Source organism: Rhinatrema bivittatum, chromosome 1 (assembly GCF_901001135.1).
Source record: "Rhinatrema bivittatum chromosome 1, aRhiBiv1.1, whole genome shotgun sequence".
Taxonomy (NCBI): domain Eukaryota; kingdom Metazoa; phylum Chordata; class Amphibia; order Gymnophiona; family Rhinatrematidae; genus Rhinatrema; species Rhinatrema bivittatum.
In genome coordinates, this window is record NC_042615.1 from 747,492,531 (window position 1) to 747,508,148 (window position 15,618).

Consider the following 15,618-nt stretch of genomic DNA (forward strand, 5'->3'; position numbering starts at 1 on the left):
AACTTTGACAGAAAAGTTTTTCGTGATAGGGCTCCGCCCAGTGACATCACCCATATGTGAGGGTTACAGGTAAGCAACTCTGCTTTCTCTTTGTTGTTTTGTATGTTTTAATTTGTTTCCAATGTGAATATTGTTTTTATGTTCAATTTTATATTGTATTTTTATGTTCATTTTAATGTACATCGCATTAATAAGAAATTTGATTAATAAAATCAGTAAACTAAACTAAGCGCAGAGTGAGCCACATCCAGTGCTCAGTGCATGCTCTCTCTGTCTCACTCAGCATGCATATAAACCAGAGGCTGAAAGGACTCAGACAGAGACTCAAATGGGGAAGGATGAGGAGGTACTAAGTGTGCTACACAAAGTGGGTCCCAGCTTTCTATTCCCTGCATACTGCCCAATAATTATCACATTCTGGGGTTTATGTTGCAGCTAGATAGAAGAGGCATGCATGATTATGCACAGGCTGTCTGAAAGGAATTGCAACATGTTTATGAGCCATTGCAAATGTCTTTTTGCTGCAAGATGCTGAGAGCGGATCCCGTGTGTTGGCCTGGATTTGAGTAGCAGGCAGTAGTGACTTTTCTGTGGCATACCTGATTGGGTCTGAAGGCACACCACTGTGCCATGGCACACTGGTTGGAAAATACTGCCTTAGGACCTTAGCTTTGCCTTGCCTTGCCTCAACTCATAAAACCTATCTTTAAATCTCTTCATGCATAAAAAGAAGAACAGGCTCTTTACTCTTTGGGCTGCAAGAGAGCTCTAGTATATTATTTATTTATTTATTTAATATTTTTCTGTACCGACCTTCATGGTTAAATACCATATCAGGACGGTTTACATCGAACAGGGATAAAAATAATTAGGTAAAGGAAGAGACAAAGTTACATTAAACGAGGACCGTGAACTTGGAAGCTTAGGTAGCTGGAAGAAAAGAGATAAAGTTAAGTTAAAGAAAAGAGAAATAACAAATTCCGGACTAGAGATAGTTCAGAATAGAATTAGTCCATATGTTAGAGTTGGTATCCATGCTGTCCAGGAATCAGATGAGGGGAGGTATAATTAAATATAAATATAATATAATATAATATATATATAAATATATATAATATATAAATATAATATAATATAATATAATATATAATATAAATATAAAGGGGAGGTATAATATAAATATGACTTTCCATGTTAGAAACTGCTTGAAGAGGACTCATCCTCACAGTATTTAAGTTTATTAGCTGTTCAAGTCCTTTGTTTCCAATAGCTTGAGAAGGGCAGTTGCCAAAAGAACTTTGTCTAATTGGCTATCAAACTGTATAGGGTACTGTTGTGCGCTGCCTGGGTTACAGATTACAGGCTCTGTCAAGGCTCATTAGTAGCTCATCTGAGGGCTACTTCCATTGAAGACACATACAAAGCTGCTACTTGGTTGGTTGTTCACACTTTTACATCCTACTACTGTCTAGACAGTACATCCTGTGGAGACAATCACTTTTCACAAGCAATTCTGCACACCTGTTTTCACAGAAGACCACTCTCCACCTGGTGGGGCTGGATTTTCTGGTAAGTAGTTGCTCCACAATACAACCCTTGGCTTGAGACTCCTCACAAGTTATGACTGATTTAATCCTGCTTTTCTTACCCGTAAACAGGATTTTCAGTAGACAGCAGGTCTCTAGCTATACATTAAATAACCCCCCTCCTTCCCTGTTGCTCCCTGAGAGTCAAAGTTCTCACTAAGGCTTAAGTTCTGGAAGAGACTGAGGGGCTCAAGTGTCAGCGACTGCACTTGGGAACTTACACTCAGAAATAATTTTTGAGCTCTGAGAGCTCATAGTAAATGATGGCAGACAAAGACCAAAAAGGCCTATCAGAAGAAATCAGCTTCCAGTTGACTTAATCTGATGACTTCAGAGTCCTTTTACAGGTAAGCAAACTTGCGTTTCTCACATATACACCCATATCTCTGTTACAAACACACATGTAAACAAATTCAAATTATTTCTCAAATAAATATACTCATAACCTCAATTTAACTCACACACACAGCCTCCCTCTCACACTCAATATTTCCTTCTTGCACAAAGAATGTCTTTGCCAGTTTTATGTACTCCATGGAGTACACTTTTCCAGTCTTGTTTAAACAATTGTCTTGTAAGTAAAACAAAATCTTAAGCAAATGTAGTATATAATTTTCCTAATGGGAAATTAAATGTTTATTATAGGGAAATATTGGATCATCTAACTGGGGTCTTAACTTGCTTCAGGAAGAGAATGTGATTCCAGATATAATGGCACTTGCGCAGCACTGTGAGGTTCTGTCCATCAGAGGGTATGCATCTATATCTTCTATAAATATTCTTTCAAAGCAACATGTATTTGAAGTAAAGAATTGCTATTGTAGCCATCTAATCTCTGTGGATCCCAGTGAGGATGAATACAAGAGACAGGAGCACATCAGTAGTTAATTTTTAAAGAGCTGTCCACATAAAGCCCAGGAAGCTAAAAACTACTTTGTGAATATATTTGACAGAGGGAGCCTTACTAATAGGAATGAAGCTGAGCATTTTGAACCATGGTTTCTATCTTTAATATAGGTATGTTAGCAAGAAAGTTTGCATTAAAAAGTTTGCAATTTGTACTGTTCTGGTATGTCATTGTGTCACTCTGACAATTTATCTATTTGCTATCTGAGAATAACCATTCCTCCTCATCCAGTAAGACCAGTAAGACTTATGGGTTATGCCCCATGACCAGCAGATGGAGACAGATTAACAAGTTCACTGTCATCACCCCTTTATAGCACCTGTGCTGACCTTACCCTGCCAGGAAGACCTGGTTAGGCTGGATGAAGAGGAATGATTTCTGGGGCAGCTCCTGTGGTGCAAGGCTGGTCTTCCCTCCCCCAGTTGAACATAGCCCAGCGACAAGTTTGCTAGTCCCATAGGCGACTCCTGAGATGAAAACATCATCTTCCTCCCTCAGTTGAGCATAGCCTGGCTGCGGGTTCCAGTCTTTCAGTCTGTTCTTGGGGCTTCCCTGCCCCCCCCCCCCCCACACACCTTCTACTCTGCTCTTCTCTCCAGATGGCCAGAAAAAAAAAAAAGATGTGCCTTGCCTGCTTTTGTTTGTTGTGCCGACTTTTTTGCTGCGCTTAAAGTTGGAAAAAAAAAAAAAGCAAGGCAGTGTCCTGGAGCACAGCTGAGTAGTCTTGGTTGGCAGGAGAGCTAGTTGAGGAACTTCTAAGTGAGTCTTGTGCTGTCCTGAGGTATTTGACTGGAGGTGAGTACAGGGACATGTCTATCTGCTGCAGCAGAATACGGGAAAGGGATCGCACTCTGCAGAATGTCAAGCACTTAAAGATAGCACATTGAAGGAGCAGTTTAGGCTACATTTGTTTTGGAGGAGAGGAAATCATTTGGAGTATCGGGAAGGGGGGGGGGGGGGAGAAGATCTGCTTGCGGGGCCTTTGGGGCTGTTTCCCGCCAAAGGAGGCTCTGGGTTATGGTCTGTGGCCATTTTGGAAGTGTCAACTCTCAGTCCCATGGTGTAAAAGCCTGTTCTGGTGACTTTGGGGGCAGCGCTCCAATGGTGGAAATGTTCTTTTTTCTCCTCCCCAGATGGACTAAAACAAAAAACAAAAGAAAGTGTCTTGCCTGCCTTTGCTTTTTTAACTTAAAAAAAAAAAAAAAAACGAGGCAGGAAAACAGTGACCTGGGCTCCATCTTTCTTTCTTGGGACCCCATTTCAGGGAATGAGTGAAGGAGTTGAACTATACACATTTTATGCTACAGTCTGGTCCAGAAATCCACCCGTGGTTTCTTTAATTGGTTACAGAATTAAAAAAAACAAAAAAATCCTCTCGTAAAGGGGAGTCATTGGAAGTAAACAGCATCTCCGTGTCTTCCTTGGGGTAGAGTAAGACCCTGTGATCTGCGCAGTGTTCTTCAGTTGCACTGGTGTTATTTTCCAAAAGTGAAAGAGGCCTAGGATAGGCAGAGGATCTCCCCTACTATTCTGAGATGAATGCTAAGTTCCTGAGAATGTTGGCAGTGAACCAAAATTAGGTATATTCTCTCAAGAGGTGGGGCTGGTTCCTTCCATGAGCCATCTCTTTTCTAGAGAGGTCCTCCTTTACTGTTTAATCAGTCTTAACACCTCTGAAATTTCAGAGGAAAAGAGGGAAGAATGTCCATTTACTGTGGAGGGCCTTATGATGGGCAGTATTGGGAAGCCTTCTAGCTCTCTCTGTCTGTATAAGGTGGTGAAGAACTTATTTGCCTGCAGTGGTTTTCACTGAATGTGAAATTTAAGTGGGGACATTTGTTAGCCAAGCTGTGCCTCCTGGTGTTCCAGCAAGGAAGCAACTTCTGTCTCCAAAGATGGTTGCTCTCTTTTGTTCTATTGTTGGGCAGCATCCTTTCAGTGAAAGGTGGCATGGCTTTAAAGATTCACCAGATGTAAAGACCTTTTTGATGCAGGTATTTGGCACTCCTAGCATGGCAATGCAGATTATTGCTTGCAGGGTAATCATAGTTTGATTTGGTTTCTAAAGCCAGAGGTTTGGGAGGAGACTCCACACTTCAAAGAGGCAGCATGTCTGTTGGACGCATAATAGCAAGGAGTATGCCTTCTATATTTATGGCTAGATGATTCCTCTGATTACATAATTGGGCAGTAGTCTCCTTCTGTAAACCCTGGTTAACATAGCTTTCCCTTGTTTTGGAAAGGACCTTGTGAAAATGACCGTAGATTGGTGTTTTCAGAGTACCGGCCTAAGGGGGTATCCCGTTCAGCTCAACCCTGCACTAGATCTCGGGAGACTTAAGTCAGATCGTGTCTCCATTGGTCAAAGATCCCAACCCTTTGGGTATTTCTCGGGGGGGGGGGGGGGGGGGGGGGAGGAATCAGTTGCACACTCAGATTCAGAAGTTTGGCAACCACCTGTCTCAGATTTTCAGAGTTCAGTCTGTATTTTCTTGGTGTTTTACACATAATACAGGAAATTTGTGCCTGGGAGTTCTCGCACTGTTTCTCATGCCTTTGTTTTTCTCTTGTCACTCAGTTAAGAGTCGAGAGGCTGCAAAGTGTTCGTGCCAGTCCCAGGACCCCCAGTTAGATCAGGAAAAGTATTCAATTTACTTGAGGTTCCCAGGAAAGTGGGAGTGCTTTAGGCCAAATCTGGACTTAAAGGAAGTATTTCAGAGTATTTATTTTATGGGTTGAAACCTTGAAGTTCATTATCATGTCTTAAAAAATGTTCTGACTTCCTTCTAATGGAAGCCCTTTTACACATTCCATTCAAAAAATGTGATTGGAAATGTCTTGGTTTCATGGTGCTGGAATTGAGCCCTCCCCTTGAAATTGCCTCATCTCCATGGGCCTTTCCAGAAGTTATGATAGTGATGGCACTGACACTGTGGAAGAAAAGAATCTGGATTTTAAGCTCATATGAGCAAAGTTGGAACAGGAAAGTTCCTGGTCCATCCACAGGCTGGTAATGTTGCAAGATTGGCTAATGAACTTCTTCAGGAGCAGCTGGAGGTCCTCTGACACTAGAGTATCTGAGTGCTGTATTCAGCATAAACTTGGGTCATGCTTGATAGAGAAATGATTTAAGAAGTTTTGGCAGCTGGTTCAGGTGCTGGTGTCAGACATCCAACATACTGGAGTTAGCAGCAATTGCTGGGAATAAGGGCCAGCAACATTAGATTCTCTGGGCGAGAGAACATATGAGGCCCTTCAGAGGCCATTGTTATTCAAGTGGGATTCCCAGTCATGTGAATATTTCCTTCATCTTCCAGTTCCAGTTTGACTCAGTGGGTGTCGCATGGAGGATAGGTTCCAGGCATTTCTTAAGAAGAGTGGAACGCAAAACTCTAGCCTGGGTGAGGGTGATGACGGACTCTAGCTCTTTGTCGAGGCGGGTAGTTTAAAGATTGTGGTAACAGGAATTGAAAGGGTCTATCAGTCACTTAGTCGAGAATCATTCTTCTTGCCTTTCTCAAATTGATCGGCATCACAATTGCCAGGCAGTAAAAGTGATGTTGGACAATACCATGGCAATGGCAAAAGTGTCTCGTCAGTGAGGCGCAAGGAGCCGTAAAGTGTTGAGATGCTTATCTGTCTCGCAGATTTCAAGAGTGGAAAATGTTCAAATGCATTTTCTCGGCAGTGATGAGATCTATTCTGGAGAGTTGGCTTTTTGTCTTGGTGATCAAGCAAATCTTACATTGCTGTGGGTACCCTTTGATATTTTAGATGACTAACAACATGAATGCGAAGATGCAAAAAAAAAAAAAAAAGGGTCATCCAGGTTGGACACCTTGGTTCAATAGTGGCTTTGAATCAAGGGTTATGGTTTGCCCTTTTTTCCCCTTCTTAAAGAGGGTGATTCAAAATTTTCAGTCTCCAAGGCCTGGTTTATTGATATTCAAATTTTGTCAGGTGGCTGGCTGGGAATACACAGCAGCTTATTCGAGCAAGGCCCTGGTTTCTCAGGAATTCATTTTGACAGTAGAGAATGGCTCTAATTTTTCACAGATTGGCCCTTGTGAGCCATTGCTTGTTCAGGGCAAGTTTTTCCCCAGCAGTGCTGTGGGATGCAGCTTGTAAGCCATGAAACATTCTACTCCCTTGGCTTATTGGAGAGTTTTGGAAGTCTTGAGCAATGGTGATTGGGGAAGGTGATGTCTAGGGATGCCTCGGTACCCTGTGTCTTCAGTATTTTTCAGGATAGTGTTTAATGGTATTGGCTCTGAATTTTTGAGGGTCAGGTTTTTTTCAATTGTGTGTTGCAGGGGCTGGGTCCTTAGGAGACCCTTATCTTCTCTTCTGGATGTTTTGCCTTTCCTCAAGGGGCTAAACATATTAGCTCTTCAGTGAGAGATTCCTTTTTTTTTTTTTTTTTTTTAAAGGATCTTGGAGTAGTTTTTGTTGGTCTTGGTGGGTTCACATTTGGATCAGTTTCACTAGAGCTGCTTTCCTTGAAAGTGTGTTTTTTCTAGTGGAGATTTGTTTGGCCAGAAGGATATCAGAACTGTAGGCTCCTTCTTGCAGGGAGTTTTCTTGGAGATTTCTACAGATATGGTGCCTTGCATATACAGTGTGTTCCACTCTCCAAGTTTTTTCACTTGAATTGGACAATTTACCTTCCCTCCTTTGATAAGGAGGTAATAAGGATAATTACAGTTGTTTGGAGGTGAGATGGACTTGATTGGTTTTGGGAAATTGAGTCTCCTGTTTCTTTTGGTTCATCTCCAAAGCTTTGATTGCATGGTCAGACTTCGGGAAAGAGCTCCATTTGCTGTCGCTGCAGGAAATTTGCTAGCAGCAACTTGGTCTTCATTGCACATCCTTTTGAAGCTTTACTGTTTAGATGTGAGAGCAATGGGGAATCCTGGCTACGGAGGTGTTGAAAGCATGCTTGGCAACTTCCTACTCAGTTCAGGAATAGCTTCAGTACATCTTGGAAACAGGATGCTGGGCTTGATGGACCCTTGGTCTGACTCAATATGGCAATTTCTTATGAATTGGTTTGACTGGATGATGGAGAAATTTAATCTTACCTGATAATATCCTTTCCTCGAATCCAGTCAGACCAGTTCATAACCCACCTTCTAATGCAAAATATATTTTAATTTCACTTTTCGAGGCAACCGTTATGAGATTGATGTCTACGATTCATGAGGAAGACTCTCTGGTAAGATTGAACTTGTTCATAGTTCTTATTCTATTTGTCTGTTTCTCTTATTCGGAAAAGTCCTCTGGTTATGGAGTGTGTTCTAAATTCCTTTTTTAACTTGTTACAGATAATATTGGCAGGCTGAGGTTAGCACGGATAATATAAAGGATGATGTCAACGAACCTGTTAATATCTGTCTCCATCTGCTGGTTTGTGGGCAAAATCCATTCTTCTGGACTGGTCTGACTGGATTCAAGGAAAGGAAATTTTTAGGGAAGATTAAATTTCTCCATGTTAAAGGATTCTTCTGCAGGTTTCTAGGAAAGCTTTTGAGCATGCAAGGGTGATATCTGCATACCATTATACCTACTGTTCCTCAGTTTCATTTTCATAAAAATCTGACAGCAAAAAAAGACCATATGGCTTATCCATTCTGCTCATCCATACCAACTGCTCTGCTGTACAATCCCTACCACGCCCTCAGAGATCCCATGTGCATATCCCATATTTTCTTGAAATCACATACTGTCTTTGTCTCCACCATCTCCACTAGGAGGCTGTTCCATACATCTATCACCTTTTTTGTAAAGAAATATTTCCTTACATTACTCCCAAGTTTACCCCCATCCCATGACCCCTCATTCCAGGTCCTCCTTTTGTACATTGATATCTTGGAGGTATTTACATATCTTCTATCATTTCTCCTTTATCCTACCTTTCCCATAGGGTATACATATTTACATCTTTAACTCTGTCTCCATATGCTTTAGGACGAAAACCACTGATCATTTTAGTAGCCATGCTCTGGATTGACTCTATCCAGTTTATATTCTTTTGAAGGTGTCTGTAGAATTGTACAGAGTATTCCATATGAGGTTTTACCAGAGACTTATACGTGGGCTGTATCACTTCCTTCCTTTCCTCAGCCTATGCACCTAAGCATCTTTCTGGCTTTTGCCATTGCCATAGCCTGCTGTTTGGCTGTCTTAAAGTCATCAGATCCCATTCTTGGTTAGAAGAATTTCACCCCTATGCTGTACCGTTCGTTGAGTTTTTTCAGCCCAAATGCATGTCTCTGAATATTTTTAGTACTAAATCTTAGCTGCCAGACTCTAGACCATTCCTCAAGCATTACTAAATCCCTCCTCATGGTCTCCACACCATTCTTCCACATTGTTGCTTATAAAAATGTTGAAAAGAACCAGTCCAAGGACTGATCCATGTGGCACACCACTAGTAACACCCCTCTTCTCAAAGTGAACTCTATTTATTGCTACCCTTTGTCACCTCTCACTCAACCAGTTTCTAATCTAATCAGTCACTTTACCCAGTCAATCACTTTTGTTGAAGAACAGCATCCTGCCAGACCACTTTTGCCACCATTTTAGGACTTCCAGTGGTTTTCAGATTTTTTGCAATTTTTGTGCAGCAAAAAAAAAATTTCTAGGATTTTTCTTGCTTTATACCTTTTGGTTTCACTAGTTAAGACTTTGTATAAAATACTGTGGTTGTTACGTTAGTCCAGTTAATGAATAGAGAGAAATAAAGGTTAACAAATAAAAACAAACTCCCTTGCTGAGGTCAGGACTGACCCAAGGAAAGCAATATTAGCTCCTGAAAGCTAATCATAAAATGTATTAATTTAGTCCATTATTTTTGTGTTTTTGTTTTTATTTATCCTTTATTTCCCTGTAGTTAGAATTTCTCAGCAAATTTTTTTAATGCATTGCCACTTCAGCTGGTTGCACGATTATAGCTTGGTCTCCACTAAACAGTTCTTGGTACTTGCTGCTCAGTCCTGGTTTTTTCTCTTCATATGTCTTCTCTTTGAAAAAGATGACATCTCTTAATTTTACCTGAAAAGCAACCCAGCAGTTTCAGACTGTACCCAAAGTGCTTCCAGAAAATGTTCCTTTTGGATCATGAGGAGGAGTATTGGAAGTTTGAGTGGAGACATTGAAGTTCAGTTTCCATACCATGATGTCACTGTCAACGGTTCAGACCCTGGCAGAAGAGACTTCAAGTTTATTGGACCAATGTAAGTCTAGCTCAAAGTGGACCTTGAAAGCCTGCTAAATGACTTAGGGCACTGACCACAGTTGCATTTATGGTAAGGTTTTATCAAAGTGAGAATACAACGGAAGGTAAATATTCAACCCCTCAAAATATATATATACAAACACTATATCCAAAGGGAAAAATAAATGATTTATCATGCATTGCTTGTCATTGATTTTAAATACAAATCACAATATTTAAATGAAACAATATACTCATTAATGCACTATGCAAACATTTATTAATGCACGATAAAGCTCAAAATGACATCTTAAAGATTGCACAAAGGCATCTCATAATCGTGATGCCGTGTACTCAGCTGATTCAAGACATTAACATATGAGATGTCACAATTGTGAGACACATTTGAGGATGACATTAAGAACATAAGAACATGCCATACTCGGTCAGATCAAAGGTCCATCAAGCCCAGCATCCTTTTTCCAACAGTGGCCAATCCAGGCCATAAGAACCTGGCAAGTACCCAAAAACTAAGTCTATTCCATGCTACTGTTGCTAGTAATAGCAGTGGCTATTTTCTAAGTCAACTTAATTAATAGCAGGTAATGGACTTCTCCTCCAAGAACCTATCCAATCCTTTTTTAAATACAGCTACACTAGCTGCACTAACCACATCCTCTGGCATCAAATTCCAGAGTTTATGCGTTGAGTGAAAAAGAACTTTCTCCAATAAGTTTTAAAGGTGGCACATGCTAACTTAATGGAGTGCCCCCTAGTCTATTATCTGAAAGAGTAAATAACTGATTCACATCTACCTGTACTACACCTCTCATGATTTTAAACAACTCTATCATATCCCCCCTTAGCCGTCTCTTCTCCAAACTGAAAAGTCCTAACCTCTTTAGCCTTTCCTCATAGGGGAGCTGTTTCGTTCCCTTTATCGTTTTGGTCACCCTTCTCTGTACCTTCTCCATCGCAACTATATCTTTTTTGAGATGCGGCAACCAGAATTGTACACGAGTATTCAAGTGCGGTCTCTCCATGGAGCGATACAGAGTCATTATAACATTTTCCATTTTTTTCACCATTCCCTTTCTAATAATTCCCAACAATCTTTGTTTTTTTCACTGCCGCAGCACACTGAACCATAGTGTTATCCACTATGACGCCTATATCTCTTTCTTGGGTGGTAGTTCCTAATATGGAAACTAACATTGTATAACTATAGCATGGGTTATTTTTCCCTATATGCATCGCCTTGCACTTATCCACATTAAATTTCATCTGCCTTTTGGATGCCCAATTTTCCAGTCTCATAAGGTCTTCCTGCAATTTATCATAATCTGCTTGTGATTTAACTACTCTGAACAATTTTGTATCATCTGCAAATTTGATTACCTCACTTGTCGTATTTCTTTCCAGATCATTTATAAATATATTGAAAAGTAAGGGTCCCAATACAGATCCCTGAGGCACTCCACTGCCCGCTCCCTTCCACTGAGAAAATTGTCCATTTAATTCTTCTCTCTGTTTCCTGTCTTTTAGCCAGTTTGTAATCCACGAAAGGACATCACCACCTATCCCATGACTTTTTACTTTTCCTAGAAGCCTCTCATGAGGAACTTTGTCAAACGCCTTCTGAAAATCCAAATATACTTCATCTACTGGTTCATCTTTATCTACATGTTTATTAACTCCTTCAAAAAAGTGAAGCAGATTTGTGAGGCAAGACTTGCCTTGGGTAAAGCCATGCTGACTTTGTTCCATTAACCCATGTCTTTCAATATGTTCTGTGATTTTGATATTTAGAACACTTTCTACTATTTTTCCTGGCACTGAAGTCAGGCTAACTGGTCTGTAGTTTCTCGGATCGACCCTGGAGCCCTTTTTAAATATTGGGGTTACGTTAGCCACCCTCCAATCTTTAGGTACAATGGATGATTTTAATGATAGGTTTCAAATTTTTACTAATAGATCTGAAATTTCATTTTTGAGTTCCTTCAGAACCCTGGGATGTATACCATCTGGTCTAGGTGATTTACTACTCTTCAGTTTGTCAATCAGGCCTACCACATCTTCTAGGTTCACTGTGATTTGGTTCAGTCCATCTGAATCATTACCCATGAAAACCTTCTCTGATACAGGTATCTCCCTAACATCCTCTTCAGTAAACACTGAAGCAAAAAAATCATTTAATCCACGATGGCCTTATCTTCTCTAATTGCCCCTTTAACCCCTCGATCATCTAACGATCTGTCTCCCTCACAGACTTTCTGCTTCGGATATATTTTTAAAAGTTTTTACTGTGAGTTTTTGCCTCTATGGCCAGCTTCTTTTCAAATTCTCTCTTAGTCTTATCAATGTCTTACATTTAACTTGCCAATGCTTATGTATTATCCTATTTTCTTCTGTTGGATCCTTCTTCCAATTTTTAAACGAAGATCTTTTGGCTAAAATAGCTTCTTTCACCTCCCCTTTTAACCATGCTGGTGATCGTTTTGCCTTCTTTCCACCTTTCTTAATGTGTGGAATACATCAGGACTGTGCTTCTAGGATGTTTTTAACGATGACCACGCCTCTTGCACACTTTTTATCTTTGTAGCTGCTCTTTTCAGTTTTTTTCTAACTATTTTTCTCATTTTATCAAAATTTCTCTTTTGAAAGTTTAGCACAAGAGCCGTGGATTTGCTTACTGTCCCCCTTCCAGTCATTAATTCAGATTTGATCATATTATGATCACTATGCCAAGCGGCCCACCACCGTTACCTCTCTCACCAAATTCTGTGCACTGAAAATTAGATCTAAAATTGTTCCCTCTCTTGTCAGTTCCTGAACCAATTGCTCCATAAAGCTGTCATTTATTCCATCCAGAAACTTTATCTCTCTAGCATATCTAGCATTTACCCAGTCAATATTGGGGTAATTGAAATCTCCCATTATTGCCGTACTACCAATTTGGTTAGCTTCCCTAATTTCTCTTAGCATTTCACTGTACGTTTGACCACCTTGACCAGGTGGACGGTAGTATACTCCTATCACTATAGTCTTTCCCAACACACAAGGGATTTCTACCCATAAAGATTTGATTGTGCATTTAGTCTCATGCAGTATGTTTATCCTGTTGGACTCTATGCCATCCCGGACATAAAGCACCACACCGCCTCCCGGGTGCTCTTCTCTGTCATTGCGATATAATTTGTACCCTGGTATAGCACTGTCCCATTGGTTATCCTCTTTCCACCATGTCTCTCAGAAGTCAATTAAGTCTATGTCATCATTCACTGCTATACATTCTAATTCTCCCATCTTACTTCTTAGACTTCTGGCATTAGCATACAAACATTTCAAAGTTTGTTTTTTGTAATTTCTTTCTGCTTTTTAATTGATAGAGATAAGTTACAATTTTTTAAGCTCAGCTGAGTTTTTAGTTATAGGCACTTGGACTGCTTTTCTTATTATTGGAACCTCACTGTCGGGATGACCTAATTCTAATGCATCATTAGTATCCTTTGAAGACACCTCGCTCTGAATCATGCGCTGCTGAGCGACTGCCGGCTTTCCCCTTTGTTCTAGTTTAAAAGCTGCTCTATCTCCTTTTTAAAGGTTAGCGCCAGCAGTCTGGTCCCACCCAGGTTAAGGTGGAGCCCATCCCTTCGGAAGAGGCTCCCCCTTCCCCAAAAGGTTTCCCAGTTCCTTACAAAACTGAATCCCTCTTCCTTGCACCATCGTCTCATCTACGCATTGAGACTCCGGAGCTCTGCCTGCCTCTGGAGGATCTGCGTGTGGAACAGGGAGCATTTCAGAGAATGCTATCTGGGGGTTCTGGATTTAAGCTTTATACCTAAGAGCCTAAATTTGGTTTCCAGAACCTCCTTTCCACATTTTTCTATGTCGTTGGTGCCCACATGTACCACGACAGCCGGCTCTTCCCCAACACTGTCTAAAATCCTATCTAGGTGATGCGTGAGATACATTGATAGTAATACGTGAGAGTTAGAAGCGATGTAAAACATCAAGTAGCATCATTTGATTTAGTTTTCCACAGTGTATATTGTAGGAAGGGAACCTTAAGTTACCATTGGTTATGCTATGGCAATGAAGTATTTGTAAAACAAAATGCTGCTTACCTGTAACAGGTGTTCTCACAGGACAGCAGGATGTTAGCCCTCACATATGGGTGACATCACAGGATGGAGCCCAATCACGGAACACTTTTGTCAAAGTTTCTAGAACTTTGACTGGCACCTACTGGGCATGCCCAGGATGGCACTAACCCTGCAACCAGCAGGGGTCCCCCTTCAGTCTTGTTTAAAAGCTAAAGTAAGTGCCAAAAATAAAAATAAGAAAACGTAACGAACCCAACACCGCAGGGTGGCGGGTGGGTTTTGTGAAGACTAACATCCTGCTGTCCTGTGAGAACACCTGTTAGAGGTAAGCAACATTTTGCTTTCTCACAGGTCAAGCAGGATGGTAGTCCTCACATATGGATGAGTACCAAGCTGAGGATGTCCGAACATGCACCAAATGTACCCAAAGATGTGCAACAGGCACAACAACTGGGGTAGAATTTAGTAGAAGGCATCCTGAACCCTAACGGGCAGGTGGAAGGGTGTTGGTACATCAAGTTGCAAAAAGGTTGTGCAGGACAGATTGGCCAAAGATGGAATCTTGTCTTCCAGCCTTGTCTAGACAATAATGGGCTGTAAAGGTATGGCGAGAACTCCAGGTAGCAGCCCTACAAATATCAGGAAGCGGCACCGAGCGAAGGTGTGCTACAGAAGTTGCCATGGCCCTGACCGAGTGAGCTTTAACATGGTCCTGAAGTGGAATGCCTGCTTGCTGATAGCAAAAAGAAATGCAGTCCGCTAGCCAGGAGGAGAGAGTCTGCTTACCCACAGGTTGACCCAATCTGATGGAAGCAAAGGAAACAAACAATTGAGTACTTACCTGTGGGCAGCTGTACGATCTAGGTAGAATGCTAGAGCCCGTTTGCAGTCGAGGGTATGCAGAGCCTGCTCTCCTGGATTGGAATGGGGCCTGGAAAAGAAGGTGGGTAGTATAATGGATTGATTAATGTGAAACTCTGATACTACCTTAGGCAAGAACTTCGGGTGAGTGCGGAGTACTGCCCGGTCATGCAGAAGTTTTGTGTAAGGTGGATAGGTAACTAGGGCCTGTAACTCACTAACTCTGCGGGCAGATGTTATTGCCAGAAGAAAAATCACTTTCCATGTAAGAAAGCGAAGATCACAGGATTGGAGAGGCTCGAATGGTGGTTTCATGAGCCGACCTAAAACCAGATTAAGGTCCCAAGAAGGGGCCAGAGGGCGCAGTGGAGGCTTGAAGTGGAGCAAGCCCTTCAGAAAACATGTTACAAGGGGTTGTACTGAAATAGGAACATCCCCGACACCTTTACGGAAGGCGGCCACCGCACTGACATGCATTCTAATAGAAGAAGTTTTTAGGCCTGATTCTGACAAGTGCTAGAAACTTCGTGGTGGAACAGGTAAAAGGGTTCAAGGGACTGAGAAGACACCATGATTTAAACCTGTTCCATTTGTAAAGATAAGATTTTCACGTGGAAGGCTTCCGTGAAGCAATCAGGACATGGGAAACTGGCTCCGAAAGGTTGAGAGGCTGCAGGATTAACCTTTCATCATCCAGGCCGTCAGGGACAAGGCCTGAAGATTGGGGTAGCATAGGCACCCATTGTTCTGCGTGATCAGAAGCGGGTCCTTCCCCCGGAGAATGTGCCTGCGAATGGAGAGGTCCTGAAGAATTGGAAACCACACTTGACGTGGCCAGTGAGGTGCTCTCAGGATCATGCTTCCCTTGTCCTGAAGTAGCTTCACGAGAGTCTTCGAGAGAAGTGGAAGTGGAGGGAATGCATATAGGAGACCGGCATCTCT

At 41.5% G+C, this 15,618-nt stretch overlaps 1 protein-coding gene across 1 annotated transcript in view; it reads left to right on the forward strand.

Annotated features, from left to right (window-relative positions):
* The window catches only part of RICTOR (RPTOR independent companion of MTOR complex 2), a 663,554-nt gene that overhangs the window by 479,312 nt on the left and 168,624 nt on the right, over positions 1-15,618 (forward strand). Inside the window, 1 exon segment of the mRNA XM_029578377.1 lies at positions 2,232-2,338. Within this exon segment, the coding sequence (XP_029434237.1) occupies positions 2,232-2,338 (107 nt within the window).